At 37.5% G+C, this 18,705-nt stretch overlaps 1 protein-coding gene across 6 annotated transcripts in view; it reads left to right on the top strand.

Moving 5' to 3' along the window:
- PAPPA2 (pappalysin 2) overlaps positions 1-18,705 on the top strand; it is a 271,490-nt gene that overhangs the window by 44,269 nt on the left and 208,516 nt on the right. For 5 of the 6 annotated variants that reach the window (XM_021933974.2, XM_021933973.2, XM_021933971.2 and 2 more), the window contains one exon: positions 4,677-4,745. The exons of the other annotated variant lie outside the window; for it this stretch is intronic. In XM_021933974.2, the coding sequence (XP_021789666.1) occupies positions 4,677-4,745 (69 nt within the window). The remainder of the gene's footprint in view (positions 1-4,676; positions 4,746-18,705) is intronic. 6 annotated transcript variants of the gene reach the window in all.

Raw genomic sequence — 18,705 nt, 5'->3', positions numbered from 1 at the left:
AAAAACCACCTGATTATCTCAATAGATGCAGAAAAGGCCTTTGACAAAATTCAACAGCCCTTCATGCTAAAAACGCTCAATAAATTCGGTATTGATGGAACCTATCTCAAAATAATAAGAGCTATTTATGACAAACCCACAGCCAATATCATACTGAATGGGCAAAAACTGGAAGCATTCCCTTTGAAAACTGGCACAAGACAGGGCTGCTCTCTCTCACCACTCCTATTCAACATAGTGTGGGAAGTTCTGGCTAGGGCAATCAGGCAAGAGACAGAAATAAAGGGTATTTAGTTAGGAAAAGAAGAAGTCAAATTGTCCCTGTTTGCAGATGACATAATTGTATATTTAGAAAACCCCCTCGTCTCAGCCCCAAATCTCCTTCAGCTGATAAGCAACTTCAGCAAAGTCTCAGGATACAAGATCAATGTGAAAAAATCACAAGCATTCTTATACACCAGTAACAGACAAACAGAGAGCCAAATCATGGATGAACTCCCATTCACAATTGCTTCAAAGAGAATAAAATACCTGGGAATCCAACTTACAAGGGATGCAAAGGACCTCTTCAAGGAGTACTACAAACCACTGCTTAGTGAAATAAAAGAGGACACAAACAAATAGAAGAACATACTATGCTCATGGTTAGGAAGAATCAATATCATGAAATGGCCATACTGTCCAAGATAATTTATAGATTCAATGCCATCCCCATGAAGCTACCAATGACTTTCTTCACAGAGTTGGAAAAAACTGCTTTAAAGTTCATATGGAACCAAAAAAGACCCTGCATTGCCAAGACAATCCTAAGCCAAAGAACAAAGCTGGAGGCATCACGCTACTTGACTTCAAACTATACTACAAGGCTACAGTAACCAAAACAGCATGGTACTGGTACCAAAACAGAGATATAGACCAATGGAACACAACAGAGCCCTCAGAAATAATACCACACATCTATAGCCATCTGATCTTTGACAAACCTGACAAAAACAAGAAATGGGGAAAGGATTCCCTATTTAATAAATGGTGCTGGGAAAATTGGCTAGTCATAAATAGAAAGCTGAAACTGGATCCTTTCCTTACTCCTTATATGAAAATTAATTCAAGGTGGGTTAGAGACTTTAATGTTAGACCTATAACCATAAAAACCCTAGAAGAAAACCTAGGTAATACCATTCAGGACATAGGCATGGGCAAGGACTTCATGTCTAAAACACCAAAAGCAATGAGAACAAAAGCCAAAATTGACAAATGGGATCTAATTAAATTAAAGAGCTTCTGCACAGCAAAAGAAACTACCATCAGAGTGAACAGGCAACCTACAGAATGGGAGAAAATTTTTGCAATCTATCCATCTGACAAAGGGCTAATATCCAGAACCTTTAAAGAACTCAATCAAATTTACAAGAAAAAAAACAAACAACCCCATCAAAAAGTGGGCAAAGGATATGAAAAGACAATTCTCAAAAGAAGACATTCATGCAGCCAACAGACACATGAAAAAATGCTCATCATCACTCACCATCAGAGAAATGCAAATCAAAACCACAATGAGATACCATCTCACGCCAGTTAGGATGGCAATCATTAAAAAATCAGGAAACAACAAGTGCTGGAGTGGATGTTGAGAAATAGGAACACTTTTACACTGTTGGTGGGACTGTAAACTAGTTCAACCATTGTGGAAAACAGTGCTGCAATTCCTCAAGGATCTAGAACTAGAAATACCATATGACCCAGCCATCCCATTACTGGGTATATACCCAAAGGATTATAAATCATGCTGCTGTAAAGACACATGCACACGTATGTTTATTGCAGCACTATTCACAATAGCAAAGACTTGGAATCAACCCAAATGTCCATCAGTTACAGACTGGATTAAGAAAATGTGGCACATATACACCATGGAATACTATGCAGACATAAAAAAGGATGAGTTTGTGTCCTTTGTAGGGACATGGATGCAGCTGGAAACCATCATTCTTAGCAAACTATCACAAGAACACAAAACCAAACACCGCATGTTCTCACTCATAGGTGGGAATTGAACAATGAGATCACTTGGACACAGGAAGGGGAACATCACACACTGAGGAGGGGGGACGGGGGAGGGATAGCATTAGGAGATATACCTAATGTAAATGACCAGTTAATGGGTGCAGCACACCAACATGGCACATGTATACGTATGTAACAAACCTGCACGTTGTGCACGTGTACCCTAGAACTTAAAGTATAATAATAAAATTAAATAAATAAATAAATTAATTAATTAAAAAAACACACACACAGATGATGTCCAAAGCCCTGTGCCTCTGTGAGGTTTACCAGATGAATGAGGTATAGTTTTAACTGTAAAAGAATTTACAGTGTCAAGTAATTCAGGAAGTTCTTTCTTCCAGTTTAGTATGTGTGAGGCACAATGATTAAAAGAGTAATGGGATTTGTATTCATTGCATCTCTCTTTTGTAAACCATGAATAGTGAAATATAACTTCTCTCAAAGTGTTTGTAATCCAAACTGGGAAGTCGGTTGTGGGGGCATAAATTATAACTAGAAGTAGCTATTATACAAGATAAATCATTTGTTGCATTTGAGCCATTAAGTATTATACGGGTTTTAGAGACAAGAGAGGCCTCTTCCAAATTGGGCCATCAATAGGATAGCCATATAATTTTTCATCCAGATTGGGACACCACTGAGAGTGAAAGGGGGTATGGTTGCTAATTATGACAGGATAAGAGAAACGAACTGGTATCAGTCAGGTAAACCAGGACGTACTTCACACATCAGGGAATGGCTCAGGGAGGAAGTTGCATTTAAACTGAACCTTGCAGTAAATTTAAGCCAGAATCACAAATCCTTTCTCAAATACAATATCCCATTAGTACTGTCTTTCACATGTGTGCCTTGGAGCTGCCTTAGAGTTAAACAGATTGAAGTTAAATTATTTCAGTAAATCAGTAGCCAATCTATTTTAAAAAGAAATCTGAAACCAACTTATATCTACATATGCTGTAAAAAGACTACTATATGGCAAGGTGTTCTCTATGTCAGAGAAAGTGCATAAGTTTTAACTGAGGTGCTAATTTTGACTGAATAACGTTAGATTCCTGAAGCATGGTACTGAGAAGGATTCTGAGACTGTAACCTGATTCAGTTGGAAAGAATGCTGTATTTGATTAACAATGTCTGCTATGGATACAGAAAGTTGAATTGGTGCTGCTCATTTGCTTTCTTTCATAAAAGCGTTTATATATAATTCAGCAGGTAATTTTTGAAAGTAAGTATACACTGTTCAGCTTACCACTTTCAATTATTAAATCTCTGAACAAGAGTAAAAATAATAAAATTAAATTGAATAACTGTTCTTAGTGCTAGATGACCTGTTCTATGGGTCTTTCCGTAATCTGTCATTTTTTTTTTCATATACTTTTGAATGGACTTAAATATATCAAGTAATATGGTCATCCATTAAGATGTCAATAACATGTTCATGATACTACAGTAGTGCTACAGGAAATTGAGTAAAGGGAACTGCAGTGACTTACTTAAAGTAACTCAGTAAACTCATGATGAAACAATACGTTGATTTTGATGCCTTATCTTACGGAAGGTAGTATGGTATATTGAAGAAACCACTGGATTGGGAGGTAGGTGTCTTAGTCCATTTATGCTGCTATGACAAACTATCATAATATAGGTGGCTTGTAAGCCACAGACATTTATTTGTCATAGTTCTAGAAGCTGGGAAGTCCAAGACCAAGGCACTAGCAAATTCAGTGTCTAGTGAGCATCAGCTTTCTGGCTCACAGATGGCACCTTCTTGCCATGTCCTCACATGGTGGAATGGTGTGAGGGGTCTCTCTTGATCATCTTTTATTAAAGCACTAATTTTATTCATGAAGGTTGTGCCTTCATGATCTAATCACCTTTCAAAGTCTCCACCTCCTAATGACCATCACCTTGGGCATTAGGATTTCAACATACACATTTTTTTTTTCAGAGATAGGGGAAAAACACAAATATTTAGACCATAGATACTTTGGATTTCTTGTCCAGCTTTGCTATTAGTTATATTAATGCTGTTTAGGCCACTTACTTCTTAAAGTCACAATTGTTTAATCTGCAAAAAATGAAAATGGATTTCTGATATTCCTTTTTCAAATTGATAGTCTAGACATTTCAAATCACACTTCTTCTATAATTATATACTTTCTCAATGAAGAACTAATAGTAAATAATTCAGCCTTTGCAGACCTTACAATTTCTGTCACAAGTACTTCATATTATTGTTGTAGTATGAAAGCAGTTGCAGACAATATGTAAATAAATGGGTATGACTGTGTTCCAATAAAACATTTACAAAAATAGTTTCTTGCCTTAGAGCTTTAGTTTCCCAACCCCTATGTTAATCTGTCTTACCAGATAATAGTTATCTATTGCTGAATAATGAAAAATTATAGCTTAAAACAACAAATCTTTATTATCTCACAGTTTCTGAGGGTCAGAAATCTGAGAGTGGCTTAGCTGAGTACAAAAAGTAATTCAAAATTTATGTACGTTGTCTCAAGATAAACATTACTTGATTTCCCCTTTTCCATATTTTCCTTATAAAAGTATAATAATATTTTTATGGACTTCATACTAAAGGTACATTCTGACTTCAGGTATAGAGATGCCAGAGATACCAGCAAAGAGGTTAAAGTTTCCACAGAGAGGGATCAAGAAAGAGGAAGGTAGGTGGGCAAAAGAGTGGCTTCTAAGTGAGAGAAGACAGCAGGAGTAGAAAATCCCAGGCCAGAAGGAGTTATTGAAAGACTAAAAGGAAGCATAGCTAATATATTCATAACAGGTAAGAATGTTGCTTCATGAATATGTTAATAACTTAATCTGTTCTTCTGAGGTTGAGGACATCTGATAATCATTGATCTTAAAGCTACTTGGGGTCTTCTGAGATGTTCCCAGACTAAGTCATTGTGTTACTTTTTTAATCTAACAAGCATTTGTTGTAATGAAAGATGACAAGCCCAAAATCAGGAAGGATGTAATGTGCTCATCAAGAAACTCAGATTTGGCCTTGGGCACAGTGATAGACAAACGGGGGACATCCTACCTACCGGCCAAAGCTGTTGTTCTCACCATCAGCCCCCTTGGCACCCTGGCTCCCTAACCCAGTTGGAATGACTGACACCTCTAGTAGTTTCTATCCAGACTTTCCCATGAGACCTCACTCTTCCAAGTAATTTAGCACACCAGGCCTTATTTAAGAAACAATCTGAAACAAAAAGAGAAAGAATGCAATGGCAGTTGTTTTTGACAAAGCCAATTTCTTTGAAGTAAAGATTGAAATTTCATTCAAAACCAGAAATGACCAGTTGATGGCAACATTTTTTTTTTTTTTTTTTTTTTTTTTTGCATAAGCCACTACTGTGAGGAACCTGCTCTGTCAGTGAGGAGTTGATTAGATTCAATGGCCTATTGTAGTAACTGCCTCTAGTGAACACACCACTCACAAATGCCAGGAAATATTAGTCTTTCTTTAAAAAAATAACAATTAAGAACACTTTGTATGAATTATAGAGTGTCTTTTGCCAGAGTTTTTATTAATATTTATTATCATTTGACAGCACCTGTATGGTGTTCTCATTAATCAATTATACTTAAATTTAAAATATTTCACAGTTTTCTTTTAACTTAACACCTATCGAGGGTGGTAGAGTTAGGGTTTGGAACACATGCAGGAGAAAGTTCTCATGGTGTTCTCTGCCCAGAATGCTGAGAATTAGAACTAAATTGAGAGTTGTTACTTGCAGAGATCATGAAAGATCAGCTATCTGTAGTTCATCTCCATTTCATAGTGCTTCTGAGACACTGGGGTGATTTCGGGCAGCATTTACACTGAGTTCCCTGAGGGAACAGAAGTGTACCAGTTTATCTTTGTACTGCCAGAAATGAAAGAAATGATATGAGTACTGATTTTTGTGTCAAGCACTGAGGTAAATATTTTACATTTATTTCATCATTTAATTTCTATACTGAGAAATTAGTTTTATCCTTATATGATGGATGAAACAACCTGAATCTCTCACAGTTTGCTAGGATAATATAGCATACAGAACGTGGTAGGTACTCAACAAATTTGTGCTAAATAAATTTGTTGAAGGTACAAATATAAAAACTGTGATCTAAGAAGGTCAAGAATGATCTCTAAAGATCTAATGGGCCTTAGAATGATCAGCTTAGACCATCAACTGTCCCCAGAGGTCGCTTACCAGCTGTTTTTCCTCTTGTTTGAGATCAAGGTATCTTGAAGGAAATGCCATTTCTAACTTCATAATGGTAAGCCATAGGAATGCAAAGCTCTTTCTGAGGTTAGGGTGTTGACTTTGAGCACAGCTGATGTATAGAGAGTTGGTAAAACATTGTGTGCTTAGTACAACATAGTGGGACTTCCAAAATCATGCTGCTCCAATTAACTCCAGTTTTGCCTATTTAAGTCCAAGAGAAATAAAAATGGGATAAAATGGTATCTTAGTCCATTTGGGCTGCTACAACAAAATACATTAGACTGAGTAATTTATAAACAATAGAAATTTATAATTTACAGTACTGAAGGCTGAGAATTTCAAGATCAAAGTGCCAGCTAATTCAGTGTCTGGTGAGGACCTTTTCCTCAAAGACAGTACCTCTGTCTTCATATGGAGAAAGGAGAAAGGCAATCCTTTGAGCCTCTTTTATAAGGGCACTAATCTCATTCATAAGGTTGGTACCCTCATGACAATCACTTCTCAAAGGCCCTACCTTTTTAAACTATCACATCGGGAATTAGATTTCAACACAGGAATTTTGGAAAGACACGTTCAGACCATAGCAAATGGTAAGAGAAGTCACTGACTAAGAGCTCAATATATTTTGTTGCATTTATTATTATTATAATCATTCTACAGCTGCCCCCAAGAACTTCCATTTTCATTCCCACTCTCTGGCCTATTGATTTTCCCTTTCTCATTCTTCTCTGAGCAAAGTCCTTTTGGTCGGATTAGTCAATGTATCTTTAATTCAGAGAGGTGAAACTCTTCCGTGTGTTTCTGATAATTTACTGTTGCCACACGGCTCATTGGGAAGTAAAGAGTTTCTGAAAGTCAGGAGGGCATTGAAATGAATAGTGCAAACTGTAGCAGTGCCAGGAAGCATTAAAGCCAAACTCATTATAGTAGAGGCATAAAAACAACTAGTCCTCCTTTCACCTGGGACTGTCCCTAGTAAAGACATCCCTCCTGGAACAGCTACATTTTCTTTCTTTCTTTCCCTTCCTTTTCTTCCTTTCCTTCCTTTCTTTCTTTCCTCCTTTCCTCTCCTTTCCTTCCCTTTTTCCTTTTCTTTTCTTTCTTTCTCTCTTTCTCTTTCTTTCTTTCTTGCTTGCTTTCTTTCTTGCTTGCTTGCTTTCTTTTCTCTCTCTCTCTCTGTCTCTCTCTCTCTCTCTCTCTCCTCTTTCTTTCTACAAGGTCTTACTTTGTCACCCAGGCTGGAGTACACTGGTATGAACACAGCTTGCTACAGCCTCTACCTCCCAGGATCAAGTGATCCTCCTACCTCAGCCCCCCAAGTAGCTGGGGCTACAGGTGCATGCCACCATGTCCAACTAATCGTTCTAATTTTTTGTAGAGATGGGGTTTTGCCATGCTGTCCAGGCTAAAGCTGCATTTCCTACAGGGAACAGATGAGATAGCTGTCCTGGCACTCAGATGAATAAAATAAAATAAACAGAATTATTGGGAGACTTCCTAAGGGACCAGGTTTTTGTTTGATTCAATGTAAATACATTCACCAATACTTCACTGAGCATCACCTATGCTCCTTCCTATATGTTATGTCCTTAAATACACCCATTAAAATTGTTGCATATCTGGGCAGATGCTCTGCCTGTTTCTAGCACCTACCTGAGGAAATAGTATGGATGACTGAAGTAGTACTACAGGGGTTCAGAGTTCCTTGAAAACTAAGCCTTATAAATCATGAGAGTGAGTGAACACTAATTCCCAAATAGCAGAATGCATTACGTTGTTTGAGGTCAGTAATAGCATCATTTTTTTAGTGATCAGAATACATTAAATGCATGCCAATTTTGTCACCATTTTTGTTAGCAAGATACTTAAGAACTTCATTTTCCTCTTATCTATCATTCTACTCTCATCTCTCATCATTGCCTAAATTCTCATTATTTTCCAAACACATCAGGCTTCTTCCCATTTTTGTTTTTTTGAAGAAGTCATTCCTTCCTGCTGGCATACTGTTTTTCTCTTCTATTTGATAAACTTATTAAGACTCAGCTTAAGTATTCCTTCCACTTCTATCCCCATCCCAGTCCTACCTCTATGCTTTCAGTATCATATTTATTTATATTGTAATGATTTTAGGATGTTTGGGAGCAAAGTCTACTGGGACTATTCAGGAGAAAGGTGAAGAGAAAGAGAACTTGGCAGGGCTGGGACAGATCAACTTAACCAGGTTGCAGGACAGATCCCCAGGAGGGCAGGCAGGAGAGTGTTCAGTGGATATATAAGTGGGTGGACAACAGCAATAAGCAGCCAAGGACAGCCAAGGACACTGTGACCAACAGGCACTGAGCCTTCCGGAGTTCCTCCACACAGGGAAGATATCTGGGGTCTATATTGCGGGCGATTATTCAGATCAAAGGACTGTTGTCTGTAGGCAATCCAGCTGTCAGAAAGAGTTTAAGGCCGGTGCTGGGTAAGGAAATTGGCCAGTAGACTTGGTCAATACCACAGGAGTAAGAAAGCCAGGGCTCACTCTGACCCGTTAGACACTGAGTCTGACAGCATCATCAATTCCACCCTGCTGAAAAAACTCCTGTTCAGATAGTTAACTTAGAAGCTGAAGAGGGAGAGAAGACAGGAGGAGAGTGTCAGAGTCTCCAGCTAGGAGTGAGGAAGGCAGAGAAATACTGTCATTTTGGCAATTTGGAAAGGTGCTACTTTCCTAGCACTAGAACACACACCCAGATTAGTCCTCATGTCTCATTTGTCTGTGTCTCCCTAGTGCCTAATACTCTGCCTGACATGTAACAGTCTTTCAATAAATGTTAAAGTGAAGCAACACATCAGTAAATACACAAATATTCCTCAGCCTCTATAAAATACACTCTCTGTTGCACTATCTATCATCAGTTGAATAGAAACACTCAACTCAATATGTTAGTGACACAATACATAATTGTCTGATTATAATTCCTATTCTTAATTTCTCATCCCACTATCTTCCCATACTGAAAAGTATAGTACGTCAAATTTATTTCAAAAATAGGGTTGGCAGAATTTACTTTTTATTATAAAAATATCGTATATGGAGAAGAGTATATACTACATACTTGGCAATGGCTCACACCAGTAATCCCAGTAGTTTGGGAGGCCAAAATGGGAGGATCACTTGAGGCCAGGAGTTTAAGACCAGCCTGGGCAACATGGAAAGATCCCTGTCTCTACAAAAAATTTAAAAAATTATCCAGAGGTAGTGGTGTGCACCTCTAGTCCAAGCTATTTGAGAGACTGAGGCAGGAGGATCACTTGAGCCTAGGAGGTGGAGGCTGCAGTCAGCTATGGCTGTGCCACTGCTCTCCAGCCTGGGCAACAGATTGAGACTCTGTCTCTAAAAAGATTTGTAAAAATAAAAAAAAATTACGAAATACCACATAACTGCATTCTTTAAATAATCTACATAATTTAAATAATTACAAAGTTCACACCACTGCCCAGGTTCAGACATAGAACATTGCCAGTGCCTCAAAAAGGCCTGTATATATGTTTCTGTCTGATTTCACTCCTTCTCTTCCCTGATATCCTAATTTTTCTGATAATAATTTCTTCCTTTTTCTTTATGATTTTATCATTTATGCATATGTTCCTAAAATATATATTTAGTTTGCCTGGCTTGAACATTATTTGAATAGAATCTTCCTATATATATATTTGTGTGTCACTTGCTTCTTTGGCTAAACATTAGATTCGTAAGATTATGTTAATTTATTTTGAGATTTTTTTTAAACATCTCTGTTGCTTAGAGGACTGGAGAGTACGTTTGCCTTTTACCCTTAGGGTGGAAATTTCTGAGTGAGCTATAGTGTACAGCCATGCCCCTCTCTCAGAAAAGTCAAACTGACAAAACAAACATTGAAAGTGGTTATTTATTTTACAAAAATTTCATCATAGTAGTCATTTACAATGACTGGGTTAAAAATAAAAACTTAGTGTTTTAGAAAGTCTTATCAATGGAGTTATATTCGAATTGTTTCACATGTAGGTCAAAAGGGAGTGCATATGAGAGTGTAATTAGCATAAAATTAGGGAGGACAGCTGGAAACTTGATGTCCAGACAGCATAAGGTGATGAGAAATCTCACTACCTTTTTGGGCCAGGAGCCCAGAGAAGGAAGTACTGTATTTTTGGCAATAAGATTGAGTGTGTGAACAGCTGAAGATAATACCTGTCTTTCTTTCTTTTTTTTTTTTTTTTCCACTATGTTGTCCAGGCTGGTTTCAAACTCCTGAGTTCAAGTGATCCTCCCACTTTGGCCTCTTAAAGTACTTGGATTACAGGCCGAGTCAACATGCTTGGCTTGTTTTGCCTTTTGTATCTGAGGAACTTCCTTTATTTCTTCCTATTTTCTTAACAATTCAGGCCTGTACATCCAGACCTATGCTACTGGTACTAAAAGAAAGACTGGTTCTGTTTTTGAGGCATTTAGCTACCAAGAAGGTGCTGTTAATTACTCAAGTGATTTCAGCTATATAGACTTGATAACATTCGTATGTGTCCACTGGTTTGGCAGCAAATCCAAAAAGTTATCAAATAAATAACGACTTCTGAAAAAAGTTTGTTGGATTAAGTCAACAACTTGTTACCCATAAGTTGTTTTTTAAAAAGTATCTGAAAGAATTCAAATTCTAGATAAGAATCTGACAGCTGGATGGGATAGCAAAGATCTCTAAGTCTAATCCCCTTAGCTCAAAAGAAGTTCAATAAATTGCACAAAGAGCAGTGACTAGACCTAGGTCTCTTGGTTCCTGGTCGAAAGCTCTATCCACTGCCTCCAGGTTTTCATTTAATTTATCTGGTGTCTATAACTGAATTTGATTTTAATGCTATTCTTTTAAAAAGAATCTAAAGAAAAAGGCGTTATTTTCATTATTTAAAAAATACATTTTTACATTGTAATTTATCCTTTCCTATAAGAAAAACTCAAGATACTCTTTGAGGGTGTAGCATGTCACCTTTAAAATCAGTCTGTCTAGGGGAGAAACAACCTATAGAAGGTGAGAGAGAAATCTAGTGCATGATAGGAAGGCTGTTTTTGGGTCAGAGCCTGTGAAGGTCACCCACGTAACAGTAGGAAAAGCAGAGTGTAAGAGTCCATGGAGAAAGGCAGGTCAGATGTGAAGGTGAGAACTTGCCTAAATGCTCTTCTCAGTTCCACTTCCCTTTGAAATAGGCATTAAGGTAATCAGTTTGAGGATTACTTCAGGTTGTGAGCAGAAAGGTGCTGGGGGTTTGAGGAGGGAAGAGAAGGTATGAAATGGTCATTAGGCGAGCAAGAGAATGAATGGGCCAGAGAAATGTAGTAGGATCTGGACTGCAGAAGGGCCACTTGAGATTAAAGACCATGCATTCAAATTGAATCCAGACAGCATATTTCCATGTTTTTCTCTGGTCACCATACGCTACATGGGTGCAGACAGTTTGCAGAAAGGTTGATTTATCTAGGTTTGGGATTTTGCCAAGGGAGTACAATGAAATAGAGAAAGCAAGGGCAGAGGGTTCAGAATGTATGCAAGGGAGTGATCTGATGATGAAAAATTATTATGTCTGTGTCTCAGAAATCCTTGTGTCCTGTAGACCCATTTGCCAAATTCAGAGCTGTGTTTAGACAGGGATCTAGTAGACTCTCAATACATATCTGTTGAATAAATGTCTTTCAGTTAATGAATTTGTTGTTAATCATAGATTTATACTACCATGTTATGTACTGTGAGGGAGACATAAAGAGACATGTCTTGATTTCCACTCTAAAGGACTTTATAATCCAATTGATAAATAGAACATGATGTGAAAAATGTAGTAAAATAGAAAACAAAAGCCTTTTGTGTTTGTATGTTTTGTAATGCTATTGTTTAATTACTATTGGATATTTTCTTTGAATACTTGCTGCCACTTGAGCATATACAAATACATGTTGTTTTCTGGTTGATAAACCCAAGCAAAGTAGAAGTAGATATGATGAACTGTGTGAGATGGTTTTAAAAGTTCCTTTAAAAACATAATCTTGTTTTTGCCTTTTCATTTGTTTTACCATTTGAAATTGAAACTGTCTCTCAGTGCTGAATAAGGATTTGCAATCTTCTATTTTTAAAGAGTTTGCTTACGGATACAATTCAATCTTTCTTTCTGGTTCTGCTCTTCACAAGATATATTGCATTTGACAGTTCTTTTATGTTAAGAGTTGAATATGGAATCCTAGGTCGAAGTTGCGATTTATGCTACCCATAAAACTTAAGGCCTTCACTGGCAATGGAAAAGCAATCAAGAATTGATGTAAACAGACCAATCTGACCCCCATCTGTTGCGGTTTAGTATTTTCTCAGAGAGAGACATTTACTCCAATAACTCCCTGTGATGTTAACAGGAGGTTATATACAGTATCAGAGCCAGCCTCTTTTTGAGTAGGGGGATATAGGTGGATGCACATTTGGCAGGATTTCAGAGTCCTCAGGAGAAACTTAGTCCATCAGAAGGTGTTTCCCCCATCATAATGATAATGCCTGACATTTAATTGTTTAGAATATTGTTTTCATGATTTCAGTGAAATAATAATTTGTGATGTGTTAGAAAATGTAGCCTTATCATCATTTAATGATAAATGAAAATATTAAATAATGAGATATCCAAGTGGGTGACCACAGTGATGATGGAAAATTTGGTATTTATATATGAGGTCTGTGGAAATCCAAACATGCAGGTTGGCAGGTGGGCAACTGGCAACAGATGGGTCTGCCAGAGCCTCAGATACCAAGACAGATGGGTCTGCCAGAGCCTCAGATATCAAGATTTGGTTTAGAGTTTTAGACCCTTAAAGTAGTCTGTGTTTGAATTGGGCTGGATTGTAATTCTGGGTGGGCTTAAGTTACTGAGCAGGTAATGAAGAAAGGAACATAGGGACAATAACACAGACACAAGTTCAGTGGTCAGGACTGTGACATATGGCAGAGGCTGGGTCTTATGATATAGGTTTTCATTCATATATTCACCCTCATTCTTGTATTCTTTAATAAACAAATGTATATTGAACATCTGTGTACCAGGCATTAGGGAGGATACTGGAAAATAAAGACAAATATAACTATTTTGTAATGTGATCAGTGTGACAACAGAATACATAGGTTATATTTTAGAAGCACTTGAGTGAATCATTCAAACCAGACTAGGAAGAAGGGGAGAGAAAGCTTTCTGGAAAATGTAAGATGTAACGGTGTAGTGGCGGGAATCTGTAGTCCCAGCTACTCTGGAGGCTGGGGCAGGAGAATCACTTGAACCTGGGAGGCAGAGGTTGCAGTGAGCCGAGATCGCACCATTGCGCTCCAGCCTGGGCGACAAGAGCAAGACTTCATCTCAACAAACAAACAAATTATTGAATGTAAAATATATGGCAACTAACTAACTGTAGGACACAAAGTTAAGTGGGAGGGAGGGTCCTTTCTTCAAAAGCTTACAGCATCATGTGATCATTGTATAATCAGATATCACTAATGAGAATTGGCTACATCAGATAGGAAAGTGAAGGAAACTTACCTAGGTAGTAAAACTTGAGTGATGGGAGAATTAGCTAGGTGAAGGTAGAATATATGTTTACATATATTGTGTACAACATATAAATATATTCTAGGCAGATAAGAAGTTTGTGCAAAAGCACAGAGATGTGAAATGACAATCAAGGTTTGTAAAACTGGAGCAAAGGATATATTTGGGAAAAGGCCGATGGTGGTGCCAGGGAAAAAGGCAAGGACCAGATAACGAGAACCTATGTGCTGAGCTATGGAGTGTGGCACTGAACATTGTTTAAACAGATGATGTGACAGGATCAACATTTTGTAGAAGTATGGAGAATGGGTTGGAGGGGGGCATTGTAGAGGTTATTTTAGTAATTCCCAGAAAAAAAATGACAAATCCTTAAGCTGGAAGAAAGCAGTGGCAGTAAAAGTGGAGAAAAAAAAGATGGATATAGGAGGCATTAAGAGCTAACTATACAGACTCTGCTAGAGGGGCTGACAGAGGAGGTGACACATGTATTCATGGCATTGATTACATGGTGAACGCCATTTGTCATCATAAAGAATTGATGAGAAGCAGCTCGTTTGGGAGTGGGAAGTGTGTATAAGAGATAAATTCAACTTTATTGAGCTGCATTTGAATAGCCCGGGAGTAAATGGGCAAAACTGCCCAGTAGAAAATTAAATATGCAGTTTGAAACTGAGAGTATAGCATGTCGATCAGGAATATTTTTTGAGGGTGATCAGCAAATTGGTGAGGATTTATATTATAGATTTGGATGAATTCATTCAGGGAAAGCCTGTAGAATCTGAACACCAGACAGTTAAATGAGAAGACGTTAGAAGAAAAATCCTTAAAAGAAACTGGAAAAAAGCAGAGGTGGAAGAAAGCTGGGAGGCTATGTGGTCCCAGGAATTTAGAATAAGAGAATTTCTCAAATGAGTATGGGGTCAATAAACAAAATACAGTATATCTATACAGTGAAATATTATTTGGTCACACAAAGGAATCAAATACTGATACATGCTACAAGATGGACGAAACTTGAAAACAGGCCAAAAGAAAGAAACGAGTCACAAAAGATCACTGTGATTCCACTTATATTACATACCCAGAATAGAAAAATCTATAGAGCAGAAAAGAGGTTAGAGGTTTCTTAAAGCTGGGGAGGATGGAAGGATAAAGAGATAGTAGCTAAGAGAGACAGGGTTTCTCTTTGTGGTAATAAAAAATATTCTAAAATTGACTGTGGAGATGATTGCACACATCTCTTAATGCACTAAAAACATTGAATTGTACACTTTAAATAGGTGAATTGTATGTTATAGAAATTCTATATCAATAAAACAGAAATAAAAAGAGTATGGGTAAAATCATAAACTGCAGTAATGAGGTCTAGTAAAATAAAGACAGGAAAATCTTGATTGAATTTGACAATATGGATAAATCATTGGCAAACTTCATGGGAAATTTTAGTGATAAGGAGGAGTGAAATACAGATGACAGTGGGTGAGGAGTGAATGGAAAGTGAAAATGTGGAGATGAACTCTTTCAAGAACCTTGGCTGAGAAAGGAATAAGGGAACTGAAAGCTAAGGGTAAAGGCAGTATTTCTTTAAAAATGGGGGAGACAACAAAACCTTTTCATAGGGAAAGACCCAGAAGAATATGAAAGTTTTGAGATTCAAGAGTAAGGGAGAGATGGGAAGTGATGGGATCTATTGCACAAGTGGAAGAGAGAAGAGGGGGAGTGTAAGCAAAAGGAGAAAGGATAGAGGATGATGGAGATGTTTGTAGCCGGGAAGTAGCAAGTTAAGCGAAGTGTTGTCATGTAACTTCTGTTTTCTCATTAAGCTAGGAAGCAAATCTGTTAAGGTTGAGTGGGATTTGGCTTGGTAGATGGTTTAGGAAGACAGTGAAGATTTTCACTCATGAAGAAAATGGAGAAAGATGCCTGTTAGAGATATGGATTGCTAGGCAGCAATGAACTTCAACTGAGGTTGAAGACCAATAATTAGTAATGGCGTGTGTGTGTGTGTGTGTGTGTGTGAACAGCTCTTAGGAAACTAGAAACAAGACAGAATGCTGCAATTGATTCAACTTTGAAGTTTTGTGGACTACTGTATGTAAAGAGAATCAGAAAATCAAATATCAAGATGAATAACTAGCATAGTCAGTGGGGAAGGGATCAAGAAAGTGAAGTCTGGCAGTGCTAATAGTAGTCTAGTGGTCTGGGAGACAGTTACTTAACCCTTATTTTAGCAACAGACCTATTTTGCTTAATGAGTAAGTTTAATAAGTAACCCTCCAAGGGAACAAACAAAGCTTCTTTGGTAAAAACAGGACAAATGACCCGAAGGCATATCTTTAAGCATATTCTTTCCCTCTTCAGCAGTCCTTGAGTTGCCTCACAGGGTCCTAGGGCTCTTACAACAAAATTTAAAAACCACTGGTCTATGGAAGACTTAATGGGGTGAAATAATAAAAACAAGATATGGAGATAATAACAACAACAACAATCAATAAGATGAAGATGGGAGAGGAGGAGAAGGAGAGGAGAAAGAAGATGAAGATGAACAACATAAGAAGAAGGAGGGGGGGGAGAGGAAGGAGGAGAAGAAACAGTAACTGAGCACTTCCTTTGTACTAGGCCCTGGTCTAAGTATTTTCCATCTAATCTTCACAATAACTTGATGAGTTAAGAAAACATATCATCTCTATTTTTATAGATGAGGGCATTGAAGCAGACAGGAGGTGAGTCACTTACTGGAAGACACTTGCTAGCATGAGGAGTGGCAGTCAGAGTGCATTATGAGAGTAACTTAATGCTGATTATGAGATGCATGCTTTACTCGTAAAGTCTCCTGCGTTGGTCCACAGATGGGAGCTATAGATGGGGCTGAGTGTGGGAATCAAGTGATGCCAGCTCTGGAGAGGATGAAGGACGTGGAGGTTTGGAAACAAGCAAGATCTCAGAGGATAAACAGGACTCAGTGAATGACTTAGGATCAAGGGACAGCAAGGAGTCCAGAATTATTCCAATAATTATTCCAATAATTCCAAGTCCTGGAGAAGTGTTGCATCTTGTAAAATTTTGAAAACCTGAAGAGGAATTTGGTTTAAGAGGGTAGGGAACAATTAGTTGTTATGAAATACTTAATGAGTGCCAAGAACTATTATACTTAGTAGACATCATTGTATTTAATATAAGAAAATACCATTACCCAGATTTGACAGATGAAGAAACTAAGGCTTTCAAATATTAGATAATTTTTCTAAAGCGATAGTCTGAAGACTTGAACCCAGGTGGATTTGACTTGTAAATGCATTGATTTTGGGAGTGACAATAAGGCGCTATCGAGTACATTGATGAAGATAGATGTCTGTAGTCTGGGAAAAGATACATTCTAGTAATAGAAGTTTCATAAATTTCCACTTAGGACTAACAGATGTAGTTAAAATTTCCAAGGAGATAGATAGATGATAGATAGATAGATAGATAGATAGATAGATAGATAGATAGATAGATAGACAGATAGATGCACAGCAGAGCAAAGGACTGAGGACTAAACCTCGGAAATAATTACGTTGGAAGCCAGGAAGCAAAAGAGGAGCTATCTAAGAAGACAGAGCTGACTTAAGAAGCAGAAAACTTCACTGCTACAGGCAGAAGCTTTCAGGTTTTTATCACCCTGACATCCAGTTAGAAAAGCATTTTGCATGCCAACCCAGTATGTATATGGGTGTATATTTATGAATGTACGCAAATCAAATGTTTTCAGATACAATATTTACTGTTAACAGTGTTTGATGTGTGCTGACATTTTTCTTCTCTTTTTCTTCATAAAAATACACTTGGGATAACAACACCCTACAATTATTTTGTAACTGAATGATGGGGTCACAAGCCAGTATTTGAAAACATTGCCCTATAGCTACCCTCAAACATTCAGGGTACCACAATGACGTGGTGATGCTGCAAGTTTTCAGGTTTGGCCAGCCGTCTTAGAATAATAGCAAATATGAATGACTCTCAAATGGCTGCCTTCATAATTTATCTTGAGAAATTGTGGGCAATAGTTCCATCTCTAAGATCCACTCACTTTCTATTTTTCTGACCCAATATTTGTTTTCTCCTCTCTTAATTTCTTGTTTTCCACTCAACTTTCCTTGTTCCCTTTGACTTGGAAATTAATTCTCCCTGGGGTTGTTCTTCTTTTATTGTTTTTTTTTTTTTTTAACTAAATGAATTAAAATAATTTACAAGCTGACCTTTCCATGTCATTTCCAATCTTTCCTTGTGGCTGTTTTATGCTTAAGTATACTGTACCACCGTAGGAGAATGAACATTTTATTGTGTGGTACATAGTTTTCATTATATAATAATTTAATTATATGACAAATGAGGTTGCAAAACTGATGTTACTCACAGCACCTCGCACAGATGCCCCTGAGTTAACCTGACATTGTCAAGAATGAATCCTGGAAACCCAGAACCCACAGATCCTGGAATGCCAAATGAAGTTTGTCATCAATTCTGAAACCAGAGCATCACAGTAAATAACATGAAACAGCTATTCTTCTATGCTCTTTCCTCCCTCTGTGGCATCTACAAAAAATGGCTTCCCCTTGATGCATTCTGCTGTTGAGAACATGAAAGGGACACCATCAATAAACACAATAGTATAGTGACAGTCATATAAATTAACAAAGAAGTTCTACTGGAACTTGCTCATTTTGCAGAGATAATTATAAGATTTTAAGAAGTATTGACTTTGCCCATTTCATTGTTTCCGTATTTTAATTGGAAAGACTGAGGTTTGAGAGTCTAAGTGACTTAAACTCAAATTTTTCTGCTA

This window comes from Papio anubis, chromosome 1 (assembly GCF_008728515.1).
Source record: "Papio anubis isolate 15944 chromosome 1, Panubis1.0, whole genome shotgun sequence".
Taxonomy (NCBI): domain Eukaryota; kingdom Metazoa; phylum Chordata; class Mammalia; order Primates; family Cercopithecidae; genus Papio; species Papio anubis.
The sequence above is the reverse complement of the archived record's forward strand: the minus strand, read 5'-3'. Positions and strand labels throughout refer to the sequence as shown.